The sequence below is a fragment of the Empidonax traillii genome, unplaced genomic scaffold (assembly GCF_003031625.1).
Source record: "Empidonax traillii isolate 1590-97213 ecotype Southwest subspecies unplaced genomic scaffold, ASM303162v1 scaffold468:size725061, whole genome shotgun sequence".
NCBI lineage: Eukaryota > Metazoa > Chordata > Aves > Passeriformes > Tyrannidae > Empidonax > Empidonax traillii.
Window position 1 is genome coordinate 439,174 of NW_020955661.1, and position 25,553 is coordinate 464,726.

At 45.7% G+C, this 25,553-nt stretch overlaps 1 protein-coding gene across 4 annotated transcripts in view; it reads left to right on the plus strand.

The window, feature by feature from the left end:
• Nucleotides 1-25,553, plus strand: part of CASTOR2 (cytosolic arginine sensor for mTORC1 subunit 2) — a 118,185-nt gene that overhangs the window by 81,930 nt on the left and 10,702 nt on the right. For all 4 annotated transcript variants that reach the window (XM_027895793.1, XM_027895795.1, XM_027895797.1 and 1 more), the window contains exon 3: nucleotides 24,934-25,127. In XM_027895793.1, coding sequence (XP_027751594.1) covers nucleotides 24,934-25,127 — 194 coding nt within the window. The remainder of the gene's footprint in view (nucleotides 1-24,933; nucleotides 25,128-25,553) is intronic.

Below are 25,553 nucleotides of genomic sequence, written 5' to 3' on the forward strand. Positions count from 1 at the left end.
TCCTGGCTGTCAGGGGATGTACAGTAAATTGAACCTGTGGAGAAACTCTGCAGATAATGTCCAGCTATATTGGGAAGGATCACCTTTTTTATTAAGTGCACATATATTAGGAAGTTATAAAAGCTTAAGAAATTACAAATAAATAGTTAATCAATTGTTAACTCTAGTGCAGATTGCTTTTACCTGTTTGAAGGGCTATCTCTGCCCCACATGGGAGAGATGAGGCTGCACAGCCCAGTGTTTAGTGTTTTCTTGCTCTCTTTGATCTTCAGGATCAGCTGGGAGTCCTGGGACTGGAGAGTCATCTCTGACTGTGTCTGGTTCAGAAGAAGTCCAGATTTGTTTACTCTAAGGAAGAGGTCATGCGAGTCCAGCACAGACACAACAGCTTTGTTCAGTGGGATGCTTCTCTTCTATGCTTTCTTTCATACCATGCTGTCCCATGGCATTTCACAACAACAGTGGGGCACAGGAGAGCTGAACAAGCTAGCTATCCTTTCATTTTTAGGATACAAGATTTGTAGGTCCAATTCTAATTCTTACAAATTGGAGTTTAGCTGTGTTAGGGCAGCACTTTGGGAGCAGAGTTGGGGAGGACAACCTGAAGGCGAGAGTCTAAGGTGAAGGCATGCTGAGCTGTGAGGTTGCTGGTCGGGCTCTGTGCCCATCTTTCCACAGACTGACCAGCTTGGAAGGAGACAGTGCAGCTGGGGAGTAGGGTTTTAGTCTGCATCACTTTGTAAGCCTCCTTCTCGGGGACATCCATCATCTCTCTCAGTCAGTTCTTCCAGAACTTGTGTTTATCTGAAGACGTCAGTTTTACTTCTTTTCTCAAGAGCTTGTGCTGAGTTTCTGCTAAGCTCTCTCATGGGACTTACTTTTGGTTTTGATTGCCTGCAATGTACAGCAAAGTTCCCCTTCGCACTTCTTGGATTGTGACTGCAGAAATGAATTTAAGCTATTCTTTTCTGTACTTATCTTCTTTGCTCTCCTAACATTTCTCATGCTGTGAAAGCAGCCAGAATGCATTTTTGCTTACGTCTGTTGTCTCTTTGTATTAGATGGAAATGTAAACTTGTGGGGCAAGAAACATCTTTTGAAAAGGAGTGCAGGGCCCTTTGGAGTACTACCCTCTCTGCTCCGTTTGGTGCAAGTGATCAGTAAAAACTTAGATTCAAAACTTAAGTCATGCAAGCATTTAAAACTAAACTGCACGTTAAATCAACTGAGTCCCAGCTGGTGGGGCACACTGAAAATTCTGGTGGCTGCTTTTCTGCTTGCTCTCATTTTGATAATTAGCACCTCAGCTTCCTATGGGAAATGGAAACCCTTTCCCTAGCCTGTGTGTCCTGCAGGGTGGGCACAATGGTGCTTCTGGCTCAGGAACCTGTGCTCCCAGCCACCCTCTGAGCTGTGCCTTGTTCTGCTTGGGGATCTCCGTAAGTTGCAGAAGTCAAATGTGGGGTTCAACCCACACTGTCACTTTCAGGGAGGGAAGTGGTGGCTCTGACCGAACAGAACAGTGAGTTTGCTGCCTGTTCCCAGCCAAGCAGTTGTTGGTTCACTGGGCTCCATCTGGTTGCAGAGTCCATGGGCAGAGCTTGCCCAGAGCTCCTGTGCTGGGGGGATTTTACACCCTCTAAGTGGTTTCCTTTGGCAGAATTTAGATGAGCACTGTTTACCCGTTTTCTTTCATACAGAGCAATCTGAAAAACCTTTTAACTGGCATTATTGTCCATACTCTTACAGAATTGGACGGAACAGATCGCCTTGTTCCTTTTTTTCTCCCTATTTTTAAACATTTGCATTTCTGTTGATGAGGATTTGCAGTAATGCAAATATCTCTTGCTGCATCTCAGGAGAGAGTAAACACTGTGGGGGAAGTTCTTTTCTTACAAATAATCATGTATTCCCCTAATTTGAATGGAAAGCAACACTAATCTTTTAAAACTATCAGCTTAATTCTGTGTTTGTTACCAGTGTAACCTCATGTCTCGGTAGCATTCTGGGCAATTTGCAAGCTGAGATAAATTAATACATATTGTGCTCAGCACAAGTAGGCAGGGCCACTAGGTTGATGAAGTATCAGCTCTCCTTACCTAGCCCAGGCAGGTTTCAGTATACCTGGAGTTGCAGGTGACATTAATGCAGTCAGACATTAATAAGTCAGATGCTTGTAGCAGCTTGTGTCATGGACTGTGCAATACATGTAATCAATAGGCTATTAAAGAGGCAGCAGACTCTCTATCACTGGGTGATTTCAAATAATGCATTAAATAGAACAGGGAATGATCTATAGACTGGCTGTATTTTGCCTGAAGATCTTTCAACCCTGTTTTTTTTATTGTCTTCTTGGTGTACATCACAGATGTACACAGCTCTTGTCACCAAACAAGAACAGTGGTACATTGCATACTATGTAAGTGTAGGAGGAGATGGTTATGCCCCCAGATTCAGCTGTAAAAGCTAGACAGGAATTAGGAGCAGGGCATATTATTCCAGGCTTAAAGACTGAGATCCAGTGAGATGCTTCGCAAGATAATCTGTAGTGGGGACTGGTCTCAGCCCCCAGAGCTGGTATTCTGTGCCCCAAATGGAGGTCCTCCTTGCTGGAGCTTGTTTAAATATACATGTCAGTGAAACAGAGCTGGCAAGCCTCTTTGGCTGAGTGCCCATAGCTAATCAGTAGCGATTTCACTGTGAAGCCTTTCAAAGTGTCTATTTGATTAACGCTTCATATTTTGCAGATCTGAGGCTTTTTATTTTATTCTTAAATTTATTACATATTACTTATATGAGTTAAATATGTTTTAATTCCATCTTAAATACAGTGGGAAAATCTTTACAGTGAAGTTGGCTTTTTGTTTTGTTTTGTTTTTTTTGTGCAGCAGCAGCGTGTTTGCAGAGGCTCATGCTTGGACATGCAGCTGGTTAGTTAGAATTCTTCACAGTCCTGTTGCACTTGCCTGAAAGTCTCTTAAAAGTGAGAAACCAAAGAGCTCTGAAACACCATGGAACTGAACCTCAGTGCATTATACCTCAAGGCTATGAGGGGTAACCCTGCTGCTCTCACAGGAGAGAGGTTTGGTATGCCAGGCTGTCACAAAGGTATGTGCAGAGAGGCTGGGTGGGAATGGGAATGCATGTTTGGGTCCATTGAGATGACCAGCTGGCTTCCCTGGGCCAGACTTTGAGGATGTCAGAGTGAAACCTGATTTTTAGAAGTTCACACAGTCTGTATGCTGCTCCCTTCCTTTTAAATTAAACATCCTTTTCTTTTCCCCTGGCAGGAAGGCCCCCCGGGCGCGCTCCCATTGTGGCTGCGCTGTTTGGGGACAGGCTGTTTGCTGTGACTCCGGCACAAGTGCTGCAACAGCAACTGCAGTTGGCTGCTGAATAAACAGTGTCCCTCCATCTGTTCAGCTGTGGATTCCTGAGGATGCCTTTCCCCCCCTTTGCATACATGCATAAGCAAGCTACCGCTATCTAAGTAAAGCCATGTCAAAGGGTTCATTAACAAGGGATTTAGCAGTTGTGCCATGTTTGCCTGCAGAGCTTTGATCATGAGAAGGGCACTCAGCAGCAGCAACACTGCTGCCAATATCAAATGCCTTTATCCTAAGCACCTGGGGCTGGAGACTCAGCAGAGAGGAGCTTCGAAATGAATTAGGAGCCTTTCTCCTGAGAAGCATGCACACCTGTCTCAGTTAAGTGTGTTTGCTGTTTTCCTGTGCTGCAAGTGGAGAAATCCATGACAAATGCAAGTAAACTTACTGCTTTTGACACTTGTTTCTCTTAATATTTTCAGTCCTGAATGACAAATGAGCTGTTTTCTTTGTGGTTAGCATTTGCAGAGCACTGTGGAGCCTCATGCATCCATGTCTTCACAGCTCAAACAACTTCTCAAGACAGCTTTTCTAGCAAATTGCTTCTTTCTGAAGTTCATTGTTGAAGATCATAATAGCTAGGTGGCAGAAGCCCACAAAAGAACAAGGCAGTATTCCACATGTAATGATATAACTTAGTAATAACATTCAATAGATATAACATTCAGTAAGTTTTTGTGTGCCATTCTTTCTCACCCAACTGCACTACTTTAGTCCAAACCTAGCGCTGTTATGCCAGCTAATTCGGTTTTATCCTTTCTTCTTCCTCTTTGTCCTGCTTTCCTGTTGTTTTTGCTCATGTTCACAGGGGCAGCCCTGCCAGACTGTCCTTCCACTCTGGGCTGCAGTCACTGCTTTCAGAGCACTGCTGCAGGAGTAGGATCTTCTGTGTGCCACGACAGCTTTTAAAGCCAAGAAGTCTCTCTCTGAGTTGATGTAGTGCTCTCCAAGGAGCTGCATTTGTGTTTTTTCCTTCTCCACTCTCCCAGGATTGTTTTTGTTCCTGTTTGTGACACCAGGGATGGGCTCAGCACTCTGTCTTCCCATCTAGGCAGCCCAGGGTTTAGTTTATTTATAAACTTGCTGCAAGCGCAAGTCAAGGGAGCATCAGTGGCATTTCCAGGTTTGGGGAGGGGGGAGAGAGAAACAACAGAAGGAAGCAGCTTGCTAGCAAAGAAGAGATTATTTGTCAGATTATGTTTTTTGCTCTTTCTGGAATCAGCTCATTTGTTTTAGAGGACCAGTGTGAGAAAGGCAGCAGTGCTGGGAGTGCCATGTTTGCCAGGGAGGCTCTGTGTTGGGATTACAGGAGAACAGAGAGCCCTTGCCTGAGCCTGTACTGTGACCTGATGTGGGAACTCATGATGTGCCGCTGAACTGATTTTTATTTCTGCATTCAGAGTGCCTGCTTCAGCTCTCTTTAGTTTCACAGATAGGAAATAAAGGAAAGGAAATATTTCTGGCTTTTAGAAACTTTCTTCCTTTTTTTCATGTAGTACATAGTTTGGAAGCAAAAGTCATTGTTGCTCTGTCAGTATGACTATTAAAAAGAAAAGATAAAAAATACACCAAGGAAGATTATAAAGGAGCACCAATGGGCATTGATGTTACCAGCATATAAAAAAACCCTTCAGTTTTTCCTCAGCGTCTCTTATGTAGTGCTTTCCCCCCACCCCCTTATTTTTGTCTTCTGAGCTATCATCACTACAAGATAAAGGAAAAAAATCAGTGTTGAGAAACCTAGTGTCTGCACAGAATCACAGCCTGTCCCTTTAAACTAGAGAAGCCTTAGTGGAATTTCTATTCTGGGAATAGTTAATTCTGTTTGAGGTTGGGCAAGAGAGAAGCATCCACAGGCTTAGTAACAATATTTTTACTCCATTTGGTTTTTCTTCTAAGGATTTGCCTCCCTCATTTGATGTAAAGTACAATTACTGATCAATCCCCCACTAAGGAGAAGATTTTGGAGAAAAAGAAAGAAAGAAAGAAAAAACAAAAAGCCTAAAAGGGAGTATTTGTAGCTCGAGTGCTGTTATATAATAGCCATTATGTAATGCCTGTTGGTGTCAACTAAAAATACACTGGAAGATAACTTCCAATTCATTGAAGCATTTAACTAGATTCGTCCCAGGGTTTCTGGTTCTGGATTCAGCCCCCCTCTGCAGATGTTGAGAAGAGCTTAAAAGTCCTGTAAGCACCTGTTCTGTCTCTTACCCCTCTTCTTCTCCACTCCTGTTTTTTTCTTCTAACTGGGGTTTTAGAAGTGGTAAATGCCTCTTTACGTCATCTCTCTGCACACCCCACTGACCACGCCATCAGTCCACACAGCCTCTCTTTTAATGCTTTGTTCAGCTGAGCTTTAAATGTCCATGGCAGGCACTGGATTTCAGGAGAAGCTGAGCATAAAGCGTAGCAGGGATTAGATTTTGCACTTGTTCGTGCAGCAGCCATTGAAAACCTAGCAGCTTCATAGGCAGTGTTTTATAGGGAGCCCTTCTCCTGTAGCTGAGCTGCAGCTAAAAGTGCATTGCCTTTTCCATCCTTAAGCCTCCCCTCGAACTGCCCCCGTACCCAGACGCTTAGCCCAGCTGCAGCTGCAGAAATGGAGCAAAGCCCCGAGGTGCCAACACCCAGCCTGGCAGAAGAGGTGTGATGCAGACCATGGTTTGCCCTTCCTCTCTGTAGCAAAACATCCGTGTGGCTGTGCAGAGCCTGGATCACCATTGCCAGGTGGAAGTGCAGGCTGGGCAGAGCCTGGAGCACCATTCCCAGGTGGAAGTGCAGGCTGGGCAGAGCCTGGAGCATTGTTCCCACGGGCAGCCCATGCTGAGCCCTGCTGCGCCATGCAAGTGCCTTGTCCGGGGCTCGGGGGCAGTGTCAGCCTCTCTGAGGAAGGGGAGGAGACATCAACTGTGGTCCCCTAGACAGGGTGGGTGTGACAGCTGTAGTCCTCTGGAGATGAGGGGACATGACAGGCTGGTGACAGTAGCAGGGAGCTGCAGTGCTGATAGGGACCCTGCAAGGTTTGTTATTTTGACAAGAGAAGCTCAAATAGTCCTACTGAACAAACTGTGAGGAATAAACCTCTTTATATCCTCATATCCAGGATTCCAGTCTGCATAGAGCCTTACAACACTGTAAATAACACGATGTGTCATGGAATTAGTGAGTGCTTTAATTAAAGCCTCATGCTAAGTATGAGGGAGAGGATGAGTAGACCTGTTTCCACCAGAGATGAAGCTGAGCTGTGGTTGAAGCAACTTCACACAGAGGGGTTCAGAAAGCAGGGTTTGGATTCTCATCTTTTGCTGTAACTGATTAAAAGCATTGCCGTTTCTGTTCTTCATTATTGAGAAGTCATGGTGCTGTTCTGTGCCCAAGCACTAGGACTATGGTGTCAATATCAATGGCATAAATCTGTATTCAAGTCTGTTACTATTGTAGATACATCCTATTAATGAGCAGCGGGCAAGGAGACTAATGCCTTCATTGAAGGAGTAAGAGGTGCCATTTTAGGTGAGGAAGGATTGACTGTCCCAGCCCTCCAGATCTCTGGTTTAATCCCCAGTGAGATCAGCAAAGGGTTTTGTTTTTCAGGAGAGCAAAGTTTGAGTCTGTGTTCAAGACTTAAGAGAGCATTTGTTTTGCATTAATATACCCAAGAAGCATGTTGTAATTGCATGCAAGCAGTTATGTACATCATATGACACATTTTGCTCTTGAAGGTGCAGAAGTCATTAGTACCCATAGTAGTTAATGTTATTGCTTTATTACAGCAACAGAATGAAGTGTGAATGCAAATAACTCCTGGTTAAATTCAATTGCCTCTGCAGGAACAGAAATGTTGACAAACTAACGAAGGGAAGCAATGGTGCTTGGTGTGTGCATTGGCTTCATGTCAGCCACAGTGACAAGGGCAGTTTTGTTCTGTACAGTTTTAATACAGGGGAAATCCTGATAAGTAAGTAGAACTGGGATTTTAGCTGACAAGTTTTTTTGTCTGCTTTTAACTAAAGCTGCCTGCTTTCTGCCACATGAGTGTGCTTCATGTCCCAGCTCCTGGTTGGATGAAAGATGCCTTTCTGCTGGAAGATGCCTTTGTAGGAAGGGCAGTGGATAGTGGGTTAAGGCAGGGGATCAGGACATGGAAATCATATCACATATAATCAGATGTCTTAACCTGGTTGTATGTTGATGCTTGTCTCTGGTAGCTGACACTGAGTCATGTGAATGCTAAGTCAAAATCACAGCAAACTAGGTGGGTGATAATAATTCAGCACTCTGGGATATGGATTTAGGACTCTAGAGCCTCAGGCCAATATGGTTTGCTTTCTGTGCGGTAAAATGTTGTCTACAGTGCTTATTTCTTTATTTGTATAAAGAGGGAGAGAGAGCCTATGCAAAGGGTTTTTTGCTGACTCTCCATGTCCTTTGCCTGTGTGTTGGATCCTAGGTAGCAGAGAGCTGGAGAGAAGAAACACAAAAGCTGTGGAAAAAGGTGCCAGTGGCTTTAGCGCTGCCTCACTGTCCAGCGAGCACAGTTAGAACAGTACACTCCCTTTGGTGCGCTTCCCTCGGTGCCTCCAGCAGCACATTAACTGAAGATGTTGCTGTAAATATTCCAGAAAAGAGCTGGAAGTCTGAAACCTTGACTAGGTAATAAGAGCCCCATGGGAGATGCACAGGAGCAGGCAGCGTGGGACAGATGCCGGCCCATCAGCTGCCCTTGGGAAGCTGGAAACCATAGCACTGAAGGTCCTCAGTCTGCACCCTCTGTGTGCCTTTAGTGGGGCCAGTCTGGGGAGTTGACTCTGCTGCATCATGATTTTGCATGCTCATGGGCAACATGTGTTGAGAAAAGCACTCATTACATTCTGAATAGGACAAATAAACCAGGCAGAACTGTATCAGCGATATTGTTGTGTGGGATTGTTATTTAAAACAGTGTTTCATCTGGAAGCTTTGACCAGCTCTTTGACTGGAAATCAGCTGGGTTTGTTATTGTGTTTATGTTTAAATTGTGCTTTCCTTTAAACGTCTTTAGTCTACATCTTGCGTTAAAAATGCACTTAATTTTGTGGCCAGAAGTTTCCCTGGCTGCTCCTCCTGTATAACTGCTTCACCACCAGATATGCTATAGCCATTAAATCGACCCCTGCGGTGACCTACATGTCTTTAAGCATTTAAATGAGTTCTGTAAATTAAGCTTTTAGAATTAGTCATTGTGTAGGTTTGCAGCATCATTGGTGCATTGCCAAGGACCCCAGTTTTGTCACCATGACTACTACTGCAGGGTTACTGAGAAACACGAACTGCAGGAAAGTTTATTAAACCAAAAATTCACGTGCCAGAATGTGAGGGGGTGAGCAGTGACGTGGCACCCACTGCAGCTCGGGGGGCACCTGGTTGTTGATGCCCAGCACAGCCCGGAGGCAAACCTCCACAGGGGAGAAGATACTGCTTATCTTCCCAGGGAAAATCACCATCATATGTATTTCTTGTATCATCACTTTGTGCCTGTTCAGTAAATAGTGTGCTTTGAGAAAGAAGGTGGGGAGGCAGTGGCAGTGTGTGCTTATTCCCTTAAACGCTCTAATCCTGTGGAGATTGTCCCTTCCTGGGAAAGGCTGTCCCCACTGTGGGGTGTGAAGCTGCAGGTGGGCTATCCTGTGATAATTTGGAATGATAAAATTCCCTGGTACTGTCTAGTGAGATCAATGGTCATGAATTGTCATGTTTGGGAAATTTTTTTTAACCTAAGCACTGACAAACAGGATGCTGTGATTTGCCTCCAGTAGGGAATATACAACACCACTCTTGTCTGCATCTTTAAATATGCCTACCTTGTGCAAAGGAAAGCTCCTGGCCCCTGTATTCACCTTCTTTTCTAGACCTTCTTCAGACGTGTGGGAATTAAGTCTTTAGAAATTAGGCTGCTGGATACTCCTAAGTGCCATCTCTTCCAGATCTGTGATCTTCTGTCATTTGAAAACCCATGCCCGCAGCTCTCCTCCCCCTCCCCCAGTGTCTTCTAGGCCATGCAAATGTACACATGTGTTTGCTTGGGAGCTCCTAAAGAGAAAGGGCGTTTGGTGTGTTTTTCACCATACTGTTGATATTTGTGGCTCTGTCTCCTGTCCTCTGGCACATTCCTGGACTCTCCTACTGAATCTTTCAACAAGACAGTGCCGTAAATCATCAGTTCACTGGCACCTAATGGAAGAAGGGTCCAAGTTTTCAAATGTCTTTCACAGTCCTTGGTGGGAGAATTCCAGGCAATGGTTCTTAGTTTCTCATCAGCTCTGCAGGCACTTTCTCCTGCCCCGGCTGTACCAGGCAGGAGCAGAGCCCATTCTCAGAGGACTTTTCTGCTCAACATGAATCTGCCTTTCCCATCTCACCCCATTCCTCCCCTCTCTGCAGGACCTCTTTGCAGGTCTTGAAGCCGACTGTCTCTGTAAGGCTGGCTGTCCTCTTGGAATGTGGGATCCTCCCTGTGCTATTCCACCAGCTCTGGGCCACCAGCTTGCCATCTTGGCACGAAGGCCTGCGTGGGTTTTTTGTTTTTGAAAGGGATTCTTTGAATTCAAAGCATAGCAAATTCCTGGTGGAGGCAGCTGATGGATTATGCTCTGCAAGGGCTCTGTGCCTGGGACTTACTCTTCTGTGGCCCGTCCCTGACCTTCCAGCAACAGTGCCAGAAACCTCTGTTGTGGGTTACAGATCAAGAATACATAAATAGAATGAACCAACCTGCTGGGCTCAAAAAGGGAACAAACGCTCCTGATGCCAACTCACACGTGTGGCCTGAAGACACACTGGCTGTCCTACAGGCGTGCTACTCCCTAAAATTGGGACTGGTTGGGAGGAGAGAGCACAGCTGTGTGCTTATGTGTTCTATAGAGGAACATGCCTAGCGATGCATGCAAGCCCATTACACGTTTGTGTGCTCGTAGGCCAGCATTACCCTACTGCTTCCTCAGTTTGGAGGATTCCCACTTAAACAGTTATGGTTTCCCTCTTATGTATTGTTTTTACCTTTAATTTCCCACAAATGGGCCATGAGGGAGTTCTCCTACTGTTCTCCTAAAGGTTTCCTTCCCCTGAACAAAGTTGCTTTTTCAGCGGATTTTCACTTACTTACGCAATAAAGTGCTTGTTCAGGGTCTGTGTGGGTGACTAAATGCTATTTGCTTTCCAGTATCAATCTCTTTCCATATTTGTATTTGTCTTGGCTGTTCTAGAGAAGTAGAGGAAAACTACATTTTGACTTCAGAGCTATCTCAATGTAAGTGAATTTTGTGTCTGTTTCTTCCGAGGCTGTTTGCACTGATCCCATGGTTAAGGGAGTGGTAATAAAGAAGTAAAATGCTGAGCTATCATAATCCTGTTTGGGTGAACTGGCTGCCTCCAAAGTACGCAGCCTGGTGTGGAAAGCGACTCATTTTTAATTACTGCTAATGCTGCTGTTTCAGTAGCACTTAGCGCTGGATTACTCGAGTGCCTGGCTGTCTCGGGAACACCGGTGTTATCCACAGGCAAGTGAGATTTGGACACATGCAGAGCATGCGCCTCTCCACTTGGCTAGTTTGAACCAAGTTTGCTGGAGGCAGAGTAAAAATTCTCAAGGATCTATTTTCTGCCATTAATTGTGCAGGTGGGCAAGTGGAAAACGGGAGAGGAGTTGTGTCCCTTTTCACCCTTTCCTGCTCCAGGAAAAAGGTCCTCTGTTATACATCAAGGGCACTAGGCTTCCTCACATGCATTGCTCCCATTGCATCGTGCTCCAGGCAGCAGTGGGAATATGGCTGTTGCTGCCTCTTCCTGGGTCTCATCTTCCCCTTCGCTTCAGACCATTCGTCTCTTTGGTTTTTTTTTCCCACTGGCAATTATCATGATAATAATAGAATCAAATGCTGAAGAAGAGGTGAAATGTTAGAGCATTTCTCGCAACATGTAGAATTGGACCTTGTCCCTCAAGCGGGAATTGCTGGAAGATTTCAGATGCTCCCTTGTAGTATGATGATGTAATCTGTTCGTGTGTACTCCTGATCTGTCTTGTTCGTTGTCACTCAGGGTAATAATTATCCAGACCATTTTACCTTCCAAATTCTTGGCAGCTATTAATCACTCAGTGGCATTCTTGAAAGAAAAAGTTTTGTATCCCCATTTTATAAATAAGGAAAGTGAGATGAAGGAGGCAGCACCAAAACTTCATAGAAGTGTCTGCCACTCTGGGGTGGGTCTGGTTCGGGGGTTGATGTGTAGATGCAATTTTCAAGGTGCTGAGTCCCAGAGCAGTGCTGGGCTGAGTGCAAATCAGGCTCTCTGTGTCCCAGGGTGAGGAGAGGCTTTTGAAAAATTGTCTCAAAATTAGACAGCTGATTTAGAACTTAGATCAGCTTTCCTCCAACTACAAGGCTTGTTTTTATGGAGGACTCTGCAGGGAGACAGGAGATGAGTTCCCAGCACAGCAGCATGGTGGGAGGATGGGCAGCAGTTTTCAGCCTTTCTGCATCATTTCCACAAAGCATGAAGCCAAAGTGTTACCAGCAGCCTGGAATCCTGAGAGAACTCAGATTTTGCCAAACACCATCCAACTATGCAGAGGCAAAAAGAAATCCTGCTGTCTCTTGTTTGCTTCATTTGCAGCTAACCATTCTGTCCTGGCTGGTTTGATCCATGGTTTCTAGCCTGTCCTCCACCTGCATCTTTCTGTATCCTGGCAAAGGAAGTGCTGTGATCAAATGTTAATGCTCAGGAAAATCTGGCTGTGAGCAGCAGTGCTCACATCCTGCTATTTAATGTTCCTTGTCATGGGCTGCAGTGATCAGTGACTGGGGCAGGCTGCCTTCTCTCCCCTCCCCGTGCCAGCTGCTCTGCAGACCCTGCCACAGCTCTGGCACTGGGCTGCTGGGAACTGTGCTGGCCATTGCTACCTCCCTCCTTCCCAAGGCTAAATATCTAGTGTGCCCCATCTCTGATGCTCCTTATCAGGTCCAGCTTTGTTTACTTGCATAATTCCCTCAGAGCCTCATCAGCTGAGCATGATTTCAAAGTGTTAAGAGCATCAGTGCCTCAAGGAGTTTTGCAGTAGCTGCCTTGACCTCAGATTAGATTTAGACATAATAATAATAATAATTCTATTCTATAGAATATAGAATAATAGAAAACCGTTTGGACAGAGAGGGTGGTTCTTGTTCTTCCTGGGTTTATATTAGAAGTATGGAGACCTGTTGGAAAGGAGCAAGGTTTTCTCATGTAGTTGCTTTAATCCTTGTTACGTCTCTGGTATCTGACTTTTTTGTGGTTGATGTTGAGGAATGGCAGAGAAAGCCCCATGTCCCACAGCAAAGACCCCGTGTGCTTCCCCAGGTCACAGGAACAGAAAGGGATTCCTGTTGGTCCCTGCAGTTGGGGAACAAGGCCCATCTGAGCAACGTCTTGTTTCTCCTGGGTGAGTTTAGAGATTTGACTGGTTTAAAGAAGGGTCATGGAAGAGGTTACAGTGGAGCCAGCCACAGTTATCCTCCTTCTCTGAAATAATTCCTGCTCCTAATAGTGTAAGGAGTAATCAGACCAATATCTTCACAACATCCTGCAGGATAAAGGATTTTTGGTGTGTGTGCTGCTGAGGATCATGGTTGGAGAGGGCCACCTATCCCCTGTGAGGATGCTCACTCCTCTGAAGGGAGGTGGTCCTGAGCCTTGTTGCAGACCTGGGCAGAGCCCTAACCAAGCTAATGCCTGTCTGAAGAGTTTGCCATGTGGCCAGTTTGGAACTTGTGCCCATCTACATACCTCTCACAGGGAGGATCTGTTTCCAGAGTACTTCTGCCTTGCTTGGAGTGCTGGGTATAGCAGAAAATAGGCTTATGCTCTAACTGCAGAGATATCTTTACTCCTAGACAGAAAAAAATGTGCTCTGCTTTCCACACTCGTACCATATACCCATTCCATGATGCAGTCTCAGCCCCCCCAGCTCCCTTTGTCCACCTTTTGCCTGGTTGCAAAAGCATCCAACAGCCATGTTCATACTTGGACTCAGCCAGTTCCAGGCATTGACTTTTCTGATGACTTTTCTGTCCAGAAAAATTTATTGTTATTCATGCTTGCTCTCACCCTTCCCTCACCATTTCCCCTAAAATTCCCACTCCGCAGCTTGCTGAATAATTTCAAGGTGCTAATTGCCAGTGCTGCAGCTGATCCACTGATCCAGAACATAAACAGTCTCGAGGTAATTTCTGTCTGAGCTAGCGTGGGGTTTACGCAAGTGCTGGTGTTTGTTTCCTTGTTTTTTAATTTCCTGCAAAGAAAAGCATTTGTGTTGCTCTCAACAAGATGCCTGTGCCTCTGCCTCAGTCGGCGGCTGCTCTGACAGGCCACGTGAGGCTCGAAGAAAATTGACACTAACAGTACCCTGTTCTGTGTAATTGAAGTCTGTGGGTGGGAATTGAAAGTCCTGCTCAGTCATGTCATGTCCCTGTATCAAAACTGTTAGTCTGGTCCTTGAGGTATCATGTGGCTTCTTTGCCCATCTTTAGTTCTACATTTGGAACAGGCTGGGAGCAACTCAGATTCTTTGTCCTGTTGGAAAAAATACTTGTTCTGTTAGATAAATACTTGGAGGCAGAAGTTGCTGGGGTTGCACATCTCTGAGGATTCAGACACCCCTGTCTGTAACAGCTGACAACAAAACCCTGTACTGGGTCGCTGTTGGCCAGTGGGGAGTGCATCCTGCACAACAAAGAGTTAATTTTCCTATGGCTATTGCTTCCAGCAGCCTTAGCAGAGGCTGTGCCTTTGCAGGGGTGTGGGATGATGTAACGTTAGCAACTCCCTGTGCTGGTAGGAGGAGGGGAGGCAAAAAATAAACTCATCTGCATTCATTTTTCTTCACGGCTTGTATGCGCAGGTTCAGTTTACCTGGAGGACTTGCTTTTGTACTTGTTAAATAAAATCAGTGGTGGTTTTGCTCACCAAGGCAAAGCTGATGCAGCAGTGCTGGCAGGGAGCAGGGCATGGGGCCAGAGGGAGAACCCAGCCTGGTGCTGGTGGGGCTGCACCCTGCATGATGATGAGCTTTGCATCCCATTTCTGGAGGCAGTCTTGTCTCCAGGTGGTGTGTGCATATAAGTAGAAATGAGTACCAGTTGTCTACTGTTGAATCATAAGCAGATTTTGAAAAGTGAAATACAACATAACACCTATCTCCCTCCAGAAAAGCAGCTCCTTCTTCACAGGGTCAGATAAGGTGCCCATGGCTCAGCCCCCTTTTGATGATATGCAGCAGCCTGGCTGAGTCCGCTCTAGGGTGGCACTCGCTGGGGACGAGGAGAGAAGGGGGAAACGTAGGCGTTAGTTGCAGTCCTGGCCCCTTTCCGGGCTGGCTGGTAAACCCCATCCCTCTGGCAGAGCTGTTGCTTTGGCAGGAGGGGAACTTTGCTCCCACCAGCACCTCGTACCAGGCCTTTGGAGTGGTGCTGGCTCAGCCGAGTCAGCCCTTGCTTTAAGGACTTCATCTGTGGAAAAGAAGGATCTGCCTGAGTGAGTGTGTGGAGTCCTCACACCTGCATACTTGGCCTTCCAGAAATGGCAAAGATTGATGACATCTCTGGAATAATTTGGCATGTTCCAACCAAGGAAAGATTTTCCCAGTTCAAACACAGTACTGAATATCCCCTCTGTCCATCCACAGATTCACAGATAGAGTAGGGTGAGGTAGAAACATCTCACAATTTGGAAACTGAGCTTCCTTTCCCCAGCACCACCCCATGTCACCTGCATGCCTGGCACTGGCAGGGAATGGGAACAGAGCAGAACTTAGCTGGCAGCTGGGAAGAGTTTGGGGGTTTTATGATGATGGGCTCAAATGACAAGTGGCCAGCAGGTGTAATCTTTGTGCTGATGGGTTGGATAACCAACACGCCCAGGTTTCTCTCTGGTTTGCCCACAGATGTGCCGGTATGCCTGCACTGCCCTGAAAGTCCCTTTTAAACTGAAGTAATTCTTAGGGCGGTGTTTTGAATCCATTCTGTGGTCTCAGAGCAAGATGGGAACACTCAAAAAATGGACCTGTGTGAACATCTGTCACTGAACACCACTGGAACTGCCTCTGGTCTGACTTGGTGTGGTGAGTCGTGTGTATCCAGAACATCTCTAGGAGGGAAGTCTTCCACTCCACCTCCTTTAACTAGAACAAGGGGAGGCAAGCATTTAGTAAAACAGCTTCAAAAGTTGGAGAGCTTGATGTTTTCATGTAAAGTTACTGAATGTTAAAAATAGCACTTCTCATTCATTTCCCTGCCTGAGCCCTGTCTGTTATTCTCAATATGACTCAGGATGTACATGGGACTGTCACTGTTGCAGAACATGGAACTGCAGCAGCTATTCAATGAACAGTGATGTATCTCATGTACCTCCCCAGGACACAGCTTCCCCCAGCTTTTCTACTTGCCACAACCTTCATGTGAGGCCCAGGTGAAGGACTACAGAGAGTCTGGAAGGCTTCCACAAGGCCAGGAGAAAGCTATCATAGCAAAATCCCTGCAAAGCCTGGTGCACACACTCATCAGATACTAAATACTTGAGCCAGGAAAGGGAGAGGAACAGGACATGAGCTCTTGTATGTCTTCAGAGATTTGTGCTGGGTGCCTCTGGTGAAGCAGCTTAGGCTGCAGCAGACCTGGTGGATGTGCAGAAAAACATGGCACTGCTTGGTTCTGTGGTTAGTGGGGGACAGGCAGAGAATCTAGATGGTGTTTCTGGCCTCTGCCTGCAGCTGGGCAGCACTTGGTTGTTAGTTCTGCTCTTTGTTGGGTCGACACAGGGATGCGAATTCTTTGCTTGAAGGTGGGGAAGCTGAGGTTCAGAGGAGTATTTGCTGATTTTAAAGGAAATATATGGTGTTTCACATCTCTCTACTGCAAGGGAAACTTGCATTCCAAACACATTCTTTTCCCCCTGGGAAATTGTGTCTTTTCTTTAATGCAGGGGGATCCAGCTGCTCTCCAGATGCAGACCAAAGCAGTCACTTGTTCTGGTGGTAGGCTGGAGCCCCAACAGAGGGAGGAAAAGCAACTGCTTGGACTTCTGCAGCTGTTGCTGTTTTCCTGTTTCAGAAGGATAGGAGGGGCATGGACACCCCTCACCTCAGTGGCACAGGCACTGCTGGTCCCTTCTGTGGACATAGGAGGCTTTGGGAAAATGACATAAAATGAAAATATCAGCACAAAAATAAAGGGGAGCCGCATCCTTTAACTGCACCAGAAGGGGTGGCCAGGTCACACCTCCTGAGTTTATTCTTGGTACTGTTACTGTAGCACCCAGGAGCCACAATGCTCTGTGGAAATATGCCAACTTTTCACATACTTATTTAGTGCAAGAGAGAAGGACTTTAGCAACCAAATACTTAATGTGAAAGGGAAACACAGGTACGGGAAGGGATGTGATGGGTCAAGGTCACCTCATAAGCTTGTGGCAGAGTAAGGCAGGTAAGTCCCATCTGGTGGGGCCAGAGCATTGTGATGGACTCACAGCAGCCACCTGCAGCCCTTGCCACTGCCCCAGTATTCCTGCACATGGACTGTCTGGCAGGCACAGGGCATCTGTGAAACAGCCTGCAGCTCTACTTAACCCCAGGCCAATAGCCAGCTAGGAAAGGAGTAGAGAAAAGCCTGAAAGAGAGACAGACTGCACAGGAACAGTGCATTTCTGAACTCAGCACTCTTCTTGCCTCCGATTCTTACAGCCAGTAAAACCAGCAGAGTTTTAGCTTGCCTTTGATCCTTTTTTGCATTCACAACAAGCTCCACCAGTAATATTCAGTTATTTTAGCTCTCCCCCAGAAATGGACCTTTCTGTTTCCTCTGCTTGCCTGTATTCAGGCAGTAGAGAGACCCTGAACAGCTTATGCTGGGTAAGAGTCTGCTTTGTCTCTTCAGCCCCAGTGGTGTGCCAGGCGCATTTGACTGCTGGAACTAGCCCAGTTTCCTTTCTGCACCCTTAATTGGGAAACAAGGATGGGGATGAGCAGGGAACTCCAGAGGTGTAAATAGATCAGTCAGCCACATGGCGTCATCTGTGCTTTGTTGAGGACATGCTGAGCAGAAAGAATAATTTTAATTATCACATGCTTCTTCCCTAGCTCTGGAACTAGTGTAAATACATTCTCACTTCTGCTTCTTTTAGCAGCCTAGCCAGTAAACTTTCCAGGAGGGTGCCATACCTCAGCATCTACCTAATCTCATTCCTCAAAATCCACAAAGGCTGTGTCCATGTCAGCAGAGATCAGGAGCCTTTTGGCATCTGTTGAGAAAGTTGTGCAGATGATCCCAATAGGTAAAGAGAAGCAGCAGCACATCTGTCCTCCTCCATCATCTCAGGGCATGGACATTGTGCGTGGGAGGTCTTTCTGTAACTGTGCTGTTCATGGTACAAATACACACCTCGATCTTGGCACACGACACCTGTCAGACCTCCCTGTCTCGTGCAGATATGTGGGCAGATGTAAAACAGTGGAGAGGCTGCACAGCAGTGTAACCTCCCTTCCCTGACACTTTTTGTGTGGTCCTTACTTGGGAGCTGGTAGATTGCAGAGCCTGCAGAAGTGGTTGTGGTGGGGGGTAGATAGTGGATGGGGCTGTTTAGGAAAAGTAGTTACTTTGCATGAAAAGTTTCCAGCTGTTTTTAAAAAATTGTCACTTGCCCCTGCAAATTGTTTACAGTGAAGGTTCTGTGGAGATGGCTGAGCTGACACAGTATCTGCTGTAGCTCCTGAGACCGTTGGAAATATTCAGCATTAAATCCCTTGTTGTCTCTGGGTAGGAGCCATTTCTCTATCTTAAGGAATAGGGCTTGAAAAAATGCCTCAGGTGACCTCAGTGCTCTTGAAAGCAGATTTTTGAGTCTTCTAATTTTTATAAAATAAAGATGTGATGAATGTGTTTATCATTTCCCTCCAGTAAAGGGCTTGTAGAACTTGCTTGTGTGTGACTAATAACAGTAGTTTCCATCAGAAGGACATGAGACCCAGGGTCACTGTGTGTAATTCCCTATGTATGTATTTTGTCCTATTCACATGAATAGTCGGAAATTCAAACTAGTTGAAACTGGTTCAAGCCAAAGATTGAATTGAATGGTCAAGACAACATGAGAAAATTGCACTCGGTTCACTGATTCTAATATAACTAAATAGCCTTTAGGGTTAGTTACTCCATAAACTGAAAGAATATCTGTAACAGACAAGGACTAGTATAAGAGGAACATCATGCAAGAATCGAGGGAAGATGCATTTGCTTAAAGTTGTTTTGGGAACACTCCTGGAAGATGTGAGTTTGGGGAGAGCTGGTCCGTACTGGGTGCTCTGAGCCAGCTGCTCAGAGCTCAGGGAGTGGGACTTTGGCAGGTTCAGGGTGCTTTTTTTTTTCTCCTAGAGATCATTCTTGTTTGCTTACTTCTTTTTTTCTTTTTCTTTCTTTTCCTCTGTCTATTTTTCTGTCTTTTATGGTCTTGATAGTGGAAAGTGAGAGACCTTTGCCTTTCAAACCTATCTGATTATCCCTGGAATAGCACTAGCACCAACAGCTTCCTCCCTCAGTGATAAAGCAAAGATGTTCAAAGAGGCCAGAACAAAACTTCCCAATTCCCTTGGAATTCTAATCCTGTTTTTAGACATTCAAATCTTTGCCACACTCCCTCTTAGGGCAGAAATCTTCCATGCTGCTTTGCATTAGCTGTGAAGTCCTTCAGTTGTCAGATGTATATAAACCTCAGCTGGTTTACTGGTTCTTTAGAGCAAGATTTAGAAGAAATAGGGGGTTTTACCCACTTTATGAATAGAAAACTGAGGCACAGAAGCATTGCAGAGTGTGAGTTTATGAACCTAACAATGTTCTTTTGACAGTTGTGTGAGTGGGATAATACCTAAATAGAAAAATGAGATGACAGGTTTCACACCTTCCCTGTTGAGGCTGCTTGGAATAAAAAAAACCCTAACTTTTGCATGCTCTGCTAGGAGAAAATGTCAGAAACACAGAAGCACACAGTTAGAGATGGCGAGGTTCCCCAGCTGTGGATCTAGTCCTGCAGGTACACAGGTTCATCAGGAGCAAATTTAAGATGAAAGAGGTGAAAATTGAAGTTTGATGGTCCGCTGAGATCCTGGGAAAACCTGCTGTCCCATTTGCTGGCACCACTTGGTATCTAATAAACATGTAGAGCACTAAAAAGCCCTGCTGTGCCCTGGATGAGAGATGTCTCACTGCCAGCTCCCACATCCGAGCCTGAGCCTGAGCACGCTGCACACAGAGACCCAGTGCTGGAGGCACTGCACTCCTCATGTCACAGGTTGTGTTCACAGAGCTCACTTCTGTTCCTGCTTCTGGCACAGCATCTCTGGTTGCCCAGAAAGGTGGTGGATACCCCATCTCTGGACATATTCAAGATTAGGGGGCTTGGAGCAACCTGCTCTAGTTGAAACGTCCCCGCTCACTGCAGGGAGGTTGAATTAGTTGGCCTGTAAAGGTCCCTTCCCGCCCAAACCATTCTCTGATGCAATGATCACCTCTGGTATTGCCCTGTGATGAAGGTGGCAGCTGACCAAACCATTAGCATAAATGGAAAAAATTGCAAAAGCTGCTTGACTGTGAGCATGCTGACCTCTTCCCAGGATGAGCTCAAGCTTGTTGCCATTTGAGATGCTTTTGGCTGGTTCAGAGCTGTGGGATTTTCTTCCTTTCTTGAGCACAGAAGCATTAACTTTCTGGACCTAAGCCAAGCAACGAGCTCTCACCTTGCCTGACTATTATGCTTAGATAAGTCCCGTGGTGTGGGAATGCTCTCTGGCACTTGGACCAAACTGACATCAAGGACTTTCTGCCTGGTGGCCACCTCACCCTGAACTCCAAACTGCCCAGGGGGCTTGCTTAGAATTTGTGTGGCAGCAGAAATCTTTGCTCCCAGTTATTAAGTGTGAAGCTGGCAACCTACGTGTTTTAAGGCCAAAATAAAGGCTGTTTGCATCCTTTGAAAGGTTATGATTTGCCTTGTAACATCCCCAGGATGTTTTTGCTGCCCTGGTGGGGTCCCATGGGGGAAACACAGTGCTGGATCCATTTGGATTGTCCATGCAGCAGAGTAAAGTGAGGAGTAGGACATCCAGCAGCAACAACCCTCATGCTTCCAGAGTAGTGAGGACCAGGACACACAAAGCTGGCCATTGGACCAGCTTCAGAGCTCTTTCTGGATTTTAGCACACTTTGGAAACTGATAAATAAACACCTTTATTCTGCTTTTTCCCCTTTCTGATATTTTCTGGAAGTGAGAGAAGCAGAGTACTCCATTTCCCAACATTAAAGGAATATTTACTTTGCCTGATTTCTCAAAAGAAATGGGGTTCAGGGTGTTATCTTCCACCCACTCTTCCCTCAAGATTTGGAGCTTATGTGGCCAATTTCCACAGTGCCTGAAAGAATAAAAGTTCCTAAAATGTTTCCTGAGCAGAGATATCCAGTTCAAACACAGGTACTTTATGCAGATGTCAGGGAAACCACCCCAGTGGGTGCTGGCAATGGGCCCTTTGTGCCCCAGCTCCCCGTGGGCCTGCTGGGGGTTGGGCATTGCAGTCTGCATGGCAGCACCTCTCCAGCCCCTCTGGCATGGTGAAGCCAACAGGAAAGTCAGACACTAGGCTGTGGCTCAGGCTTCATGACCCGAGATAATCCCTCACTTCATTATAAGATGGGATTTAAAAACTGCAGAGCAGTGAAAAGCTTCTACTGGATAGTAGGAAGAGAACCCCTTAATAAACACAAAAATCCTGTTAAAAAATATATATATATATACATAACTGTGCTGCCACATTGAGGCACTGGTGACAGCTCTCCTGATTTATCATGACTTTTGCAGTTGGTAGTGCTTTTATTTTTAGTGACTGACCACTGGAGCCCTGCTACTGCAGGAGCCGTTTTCTCTGTCTTTTTAATACAAGCCAGCGTCTGGATGCCATTTTTGCAGAGGGAAGCCATAAAAGGTGAAATAAATACAGAATAAGGCTTTTAAGGTCAGAAGGCTGGTCAGAAAATCCACAGTACTTTTAAATTTCCTTATTTTTTAGTATTTGGCTGAAAACTCAAGTCTTACAATGATGAATCATATGAATAATTGGTTCATTCAGATTATCAGAACAAACCAGGGAGTAGCATATCACTCAGGGCATTCTGCTATGCAAAAAATTGTGTACTGAGTGAAGATAAGTGCTTAGGAGATGATCCAAAATGCCACACCAAAGGAACAACCTACTGAGTGCCTTCATTTCTCTCCAAGGACTATGATAAATCCATCATTTATCTGTAGTTTCACTTGAAAACATAGGTGTCCTGAAGTGAGTGTCTGATTGTCATTAAGTTGGAGCAGGCTCCACAGAAAACAGGGTATTTTTGTGGAGGTATTTTTGTTACTGATTGGCAACACGTTGCACAGGACTCACCCAGCTATCAATGTGGGTAGGTGAGATGCATTTCTACTACAGAGCTTTTTGTGAGAAACCTGAACCCATTTAAAGTAGATACAGAAGGGGAAAAAAGTTCTGGTGGTGTTGCCCTTTCAGGGCATTTTGCACATTTTCCAGTGTTCTTCTGCAGTGGGAGGACTGGCTCCTGGTGCTTTGTCTCTTGCTATGCAGGGTGCGTGAGACTGAAGGGTCCCCAGGGTAGAAAAAGTAGGCAGAAAAAATGTTGTTTTACCAGTGTTGTGCAGACCTACACTATCGGGCTGACTCTTTGGTCAGGGCTTTAAAAGCGGGAGATTTTTTCTTTCCTGCTTTCTGTGACCTCCTTGGCTGCTTGCAGAGACCCATGAGCTGGAATCTCATCATCTGCCCAGCAACCTCCCAAAGTATTTTAGGAGTGCCACATGGAGCACCAGCTCACAGTACTTACAGCATTGCATAGTGCTCCAGTGGCAGCAATTCAATCCTTATTTGGGTTTCAGCCAATGTTTGTTGTCCTCCTTGGAAATGGTATTGATTATTTTTGCTGAGGAGCCACTTATGGCTGCTATGATACTCACCACCTCTCTTCCCAGGATCATGTGCGCCATGGAGGCTGCTTTACTTCAACTGGGGCTGCCAAATGGCACATAGTATGACTCTTGGGGATGGTCCTGTGCAGGACCAGAAGTTGATGATCCTTGTGGGTCCCTTCCAACTCAGCATTTTCTGTGATTCTGTGTTAATGTTACAACTGGTGTTTTTGGCTCTCCTTGGGTTTACAGCATTTAACAGCTTCCTGGGCAAAGCACTGTTCCATGTGATTTATTTGATGCTATTTAGATGAATTTGTTGAGCCTCCAACCTGAGTTTGTTTCCTTAAAATTTGGGCTGTATTTTTCCATCTGGCTGCCTAGTGGAGACAGTGTCCAAAATTGGTATTTCAATCACTTCCTATATATATTTTTGCAAAGTTAATTGAATTGTGAGAAGCAGGTTACTTAAGCAAATGCAATGGCCCCTGTCACACTTCACAGGACCTGTAAACACATAAACCCCAACGTGATCAACACTTCCCAGTAATTACAACTGCAGTGGGCAAATCATCCATCCTGCCCCCTGAGGAAGAGGTTGATGAGGTCTTCTTGGGGCAGCTCCTCCAGTGCAGCTGCTGCTGGACTGAAACGTGGTAATGCCTCTGTCCACCATGAAATACTACATCTTCCATCATATGCTTGACCCAAAATGGTATTGGAACTGGTATGTGATGAACTGCGCCCAGCCCCGTGTCACCTGTATAAAGCAGGAATATCATCTACGCTGTTTATAGAGAGGGAAATAAGTTGTGTAATCTCTTCTCGCTGCCATTTAGGCATCATTAGTGAACTTGGACACACCTGGGACATGCCCAGTGGTTGGTGAGCACAGGACCCTGAAGCAAGCAGAGCTCAGCAGCAGCTGGTTTGAGCCCTAGCTTCTCCGTGCCAGGTGATGCAGTAAGCTAGGCTTTGGGGGTGCTTTTCTGATGCAGAGGGCTGTCTGATCAGAAAATGGTTATTTTGCTGTAATAATTTGCTGCAAGCAACTTGCACTGGTCTCTTCAAGGTAACATTCTATTAATTAATGCACAAACTTACTCCCTCTCCCTGTGTCTAGTTTTCATTCCATGTAAGCTCTGATTACTCAGTAAAAAACATTGGCTTATGAAGCTAAACATCAAAATGCAGAAGCAGAACCCTCAGTGTCTTCACTGTTTGGCAGTGTGTTTGCTCAGGGTTATTCTCATGCCACACACAGTTGAGGTTATTGAAGAGAGCAAAATGAACAGTGTTTGTTATTTAGTTCATTTTGGGTTTTCAGTGCTGTCATTGTCTCAGGGTGAGGTTAAGAATTTATTACACAGTGTTTGGGGCTGTACAGAAACAGCTCCCAAAGGTCTCACTGAAGGCAAAGGAAAGGATACTGTATGGAGGAGCCACGAGTGGGTGGATATGGTGATAAGTCTGCAGTGCCAGGGCACTGACTGCAGGAGCAGTGATGCTGGGGTTTATGCTTTCAAATTCCTGGGCTGCTCTCACCTCTGAGCAAAGTGTGTAGGTTTCCACTGGGACCTCTGCTGTGTCCTTTCTGGTTGGATCTGCATCTGAGGTCATGTTCCTTACACCAAATAGATTCAACTGAGATTATGCATGTTAGTCTGGATCTGGATCTAAACTGTTTATTTCTGTAATTTGCCAAACTAAAATCCAAAGTCCTGAGGATCTTAGTGTATGCCTTCATTCCAGAGTCTGACTCTGGTTTTCTGGGCTGTTAATGCATTAAGGGTTCTTTAAAACAGTTAATAATTTGTATTAAATGGTTTAGCTGCAGATTTTTAACTACTTAACCACAACAGACTAGAAGCGAGTGGAATGGGGTTATTCTTAAAAAAGATTTCCATTATCCTGGTATGTGCTTACCTTGTAAACCCTGGTGTATGTGTTACACCGTCCGTCTCTGACAGAACTATGTGGCTCTTCTGCTTTAGAGATGGGGGCTGCAGCCCACAGATGCATAGGGTGCCTGCTCTGCATCTCCGAAATCTTGGATAGTGCCCAGGCTGTTCTGTCACCCTCCATCTCAAATCCAGGAGAACAAAATTTGGTTTTAGATTAGAGTGGGAAAATGGAAACAAAAGAGACAAGAAAAGCCTGAGTAAAGTGTTCAGAGAAATTGTGTGATAGAAATTATTCAAGTTAAATCAAAGACCTTGGGCTGTTTCCACGTGGGAAGGTCACCAGGGCCAGGTGAATTGCTGGGTCTCAGGCAGTTAGTTCCCTGTGTTGTTCTCGACAGTCTGTATGAGTCCTGCCATGGAAGTTGATGCAATCAGTATGTGTAAAAACCAGCACAATACCATCCTGCAGAGTAGCGTGGGGAAGCCCAGGAGGTTGGCTGGATGAAGGGGTTCATCTCATTCCTTGCACTGAGGTCTGTGCTAACCACATACTGACAGATGGTGGACCTGGTTCTCCCTGCCTCTAAAACAAACCTCTGTCCTCCCGTTCTGTCTCTTTTCAGAGCTTCCTTCCTCAGAGCACTTGAGCGTGGCTGATGCGACATGGCTTGCCCTCAACGTGGTGTCTGGTGGAGGTGGCTTCTCCAGCTCCCAGCCCATTGGAGTGACCAAAATTGCCAAGTCAGTAATAGCACCACTAGCTGACCAAAACATCTCAGTGTTTATGCTCTCCACCTATCAGACGGACTTCATCCTGGTAAGAGAATGTGAGGGGAAAAGGCAGGAGTTACTGCCACCAGATGAGAGTTCAGTTAGGCATTTCTGGGAACAAGTTGTTTGGGGAATGGCAGAAGAACCAAAGTCTGCTTTCCCCAGAGCTCTGTCCCTTGTAGTTAAGCTTTCTAACATCTCAGGAGCTTTTCCCACGGAACAAAGCATTTGTTGTCATGAGTTGTGTGGTGTCTAAGGAGAGTGCTGAGCCCACTCTACAGTTACTCTCTCAGTGTTTTGGACAGACTGTCTTTCTGTCTCACAAGTGTGTGTGTGTGTGTGTGTGTGTGTGTGTGTGTGCCTGCACAGAGGGCCCAACCTTATTTCCTCAGGAAACAAGGCTGAAGAACAAGGCAGTACTGAGTTCTTGAAGGGATGCTGGAAAAGACGTGAGGCATCCTCCTCTTAGAAA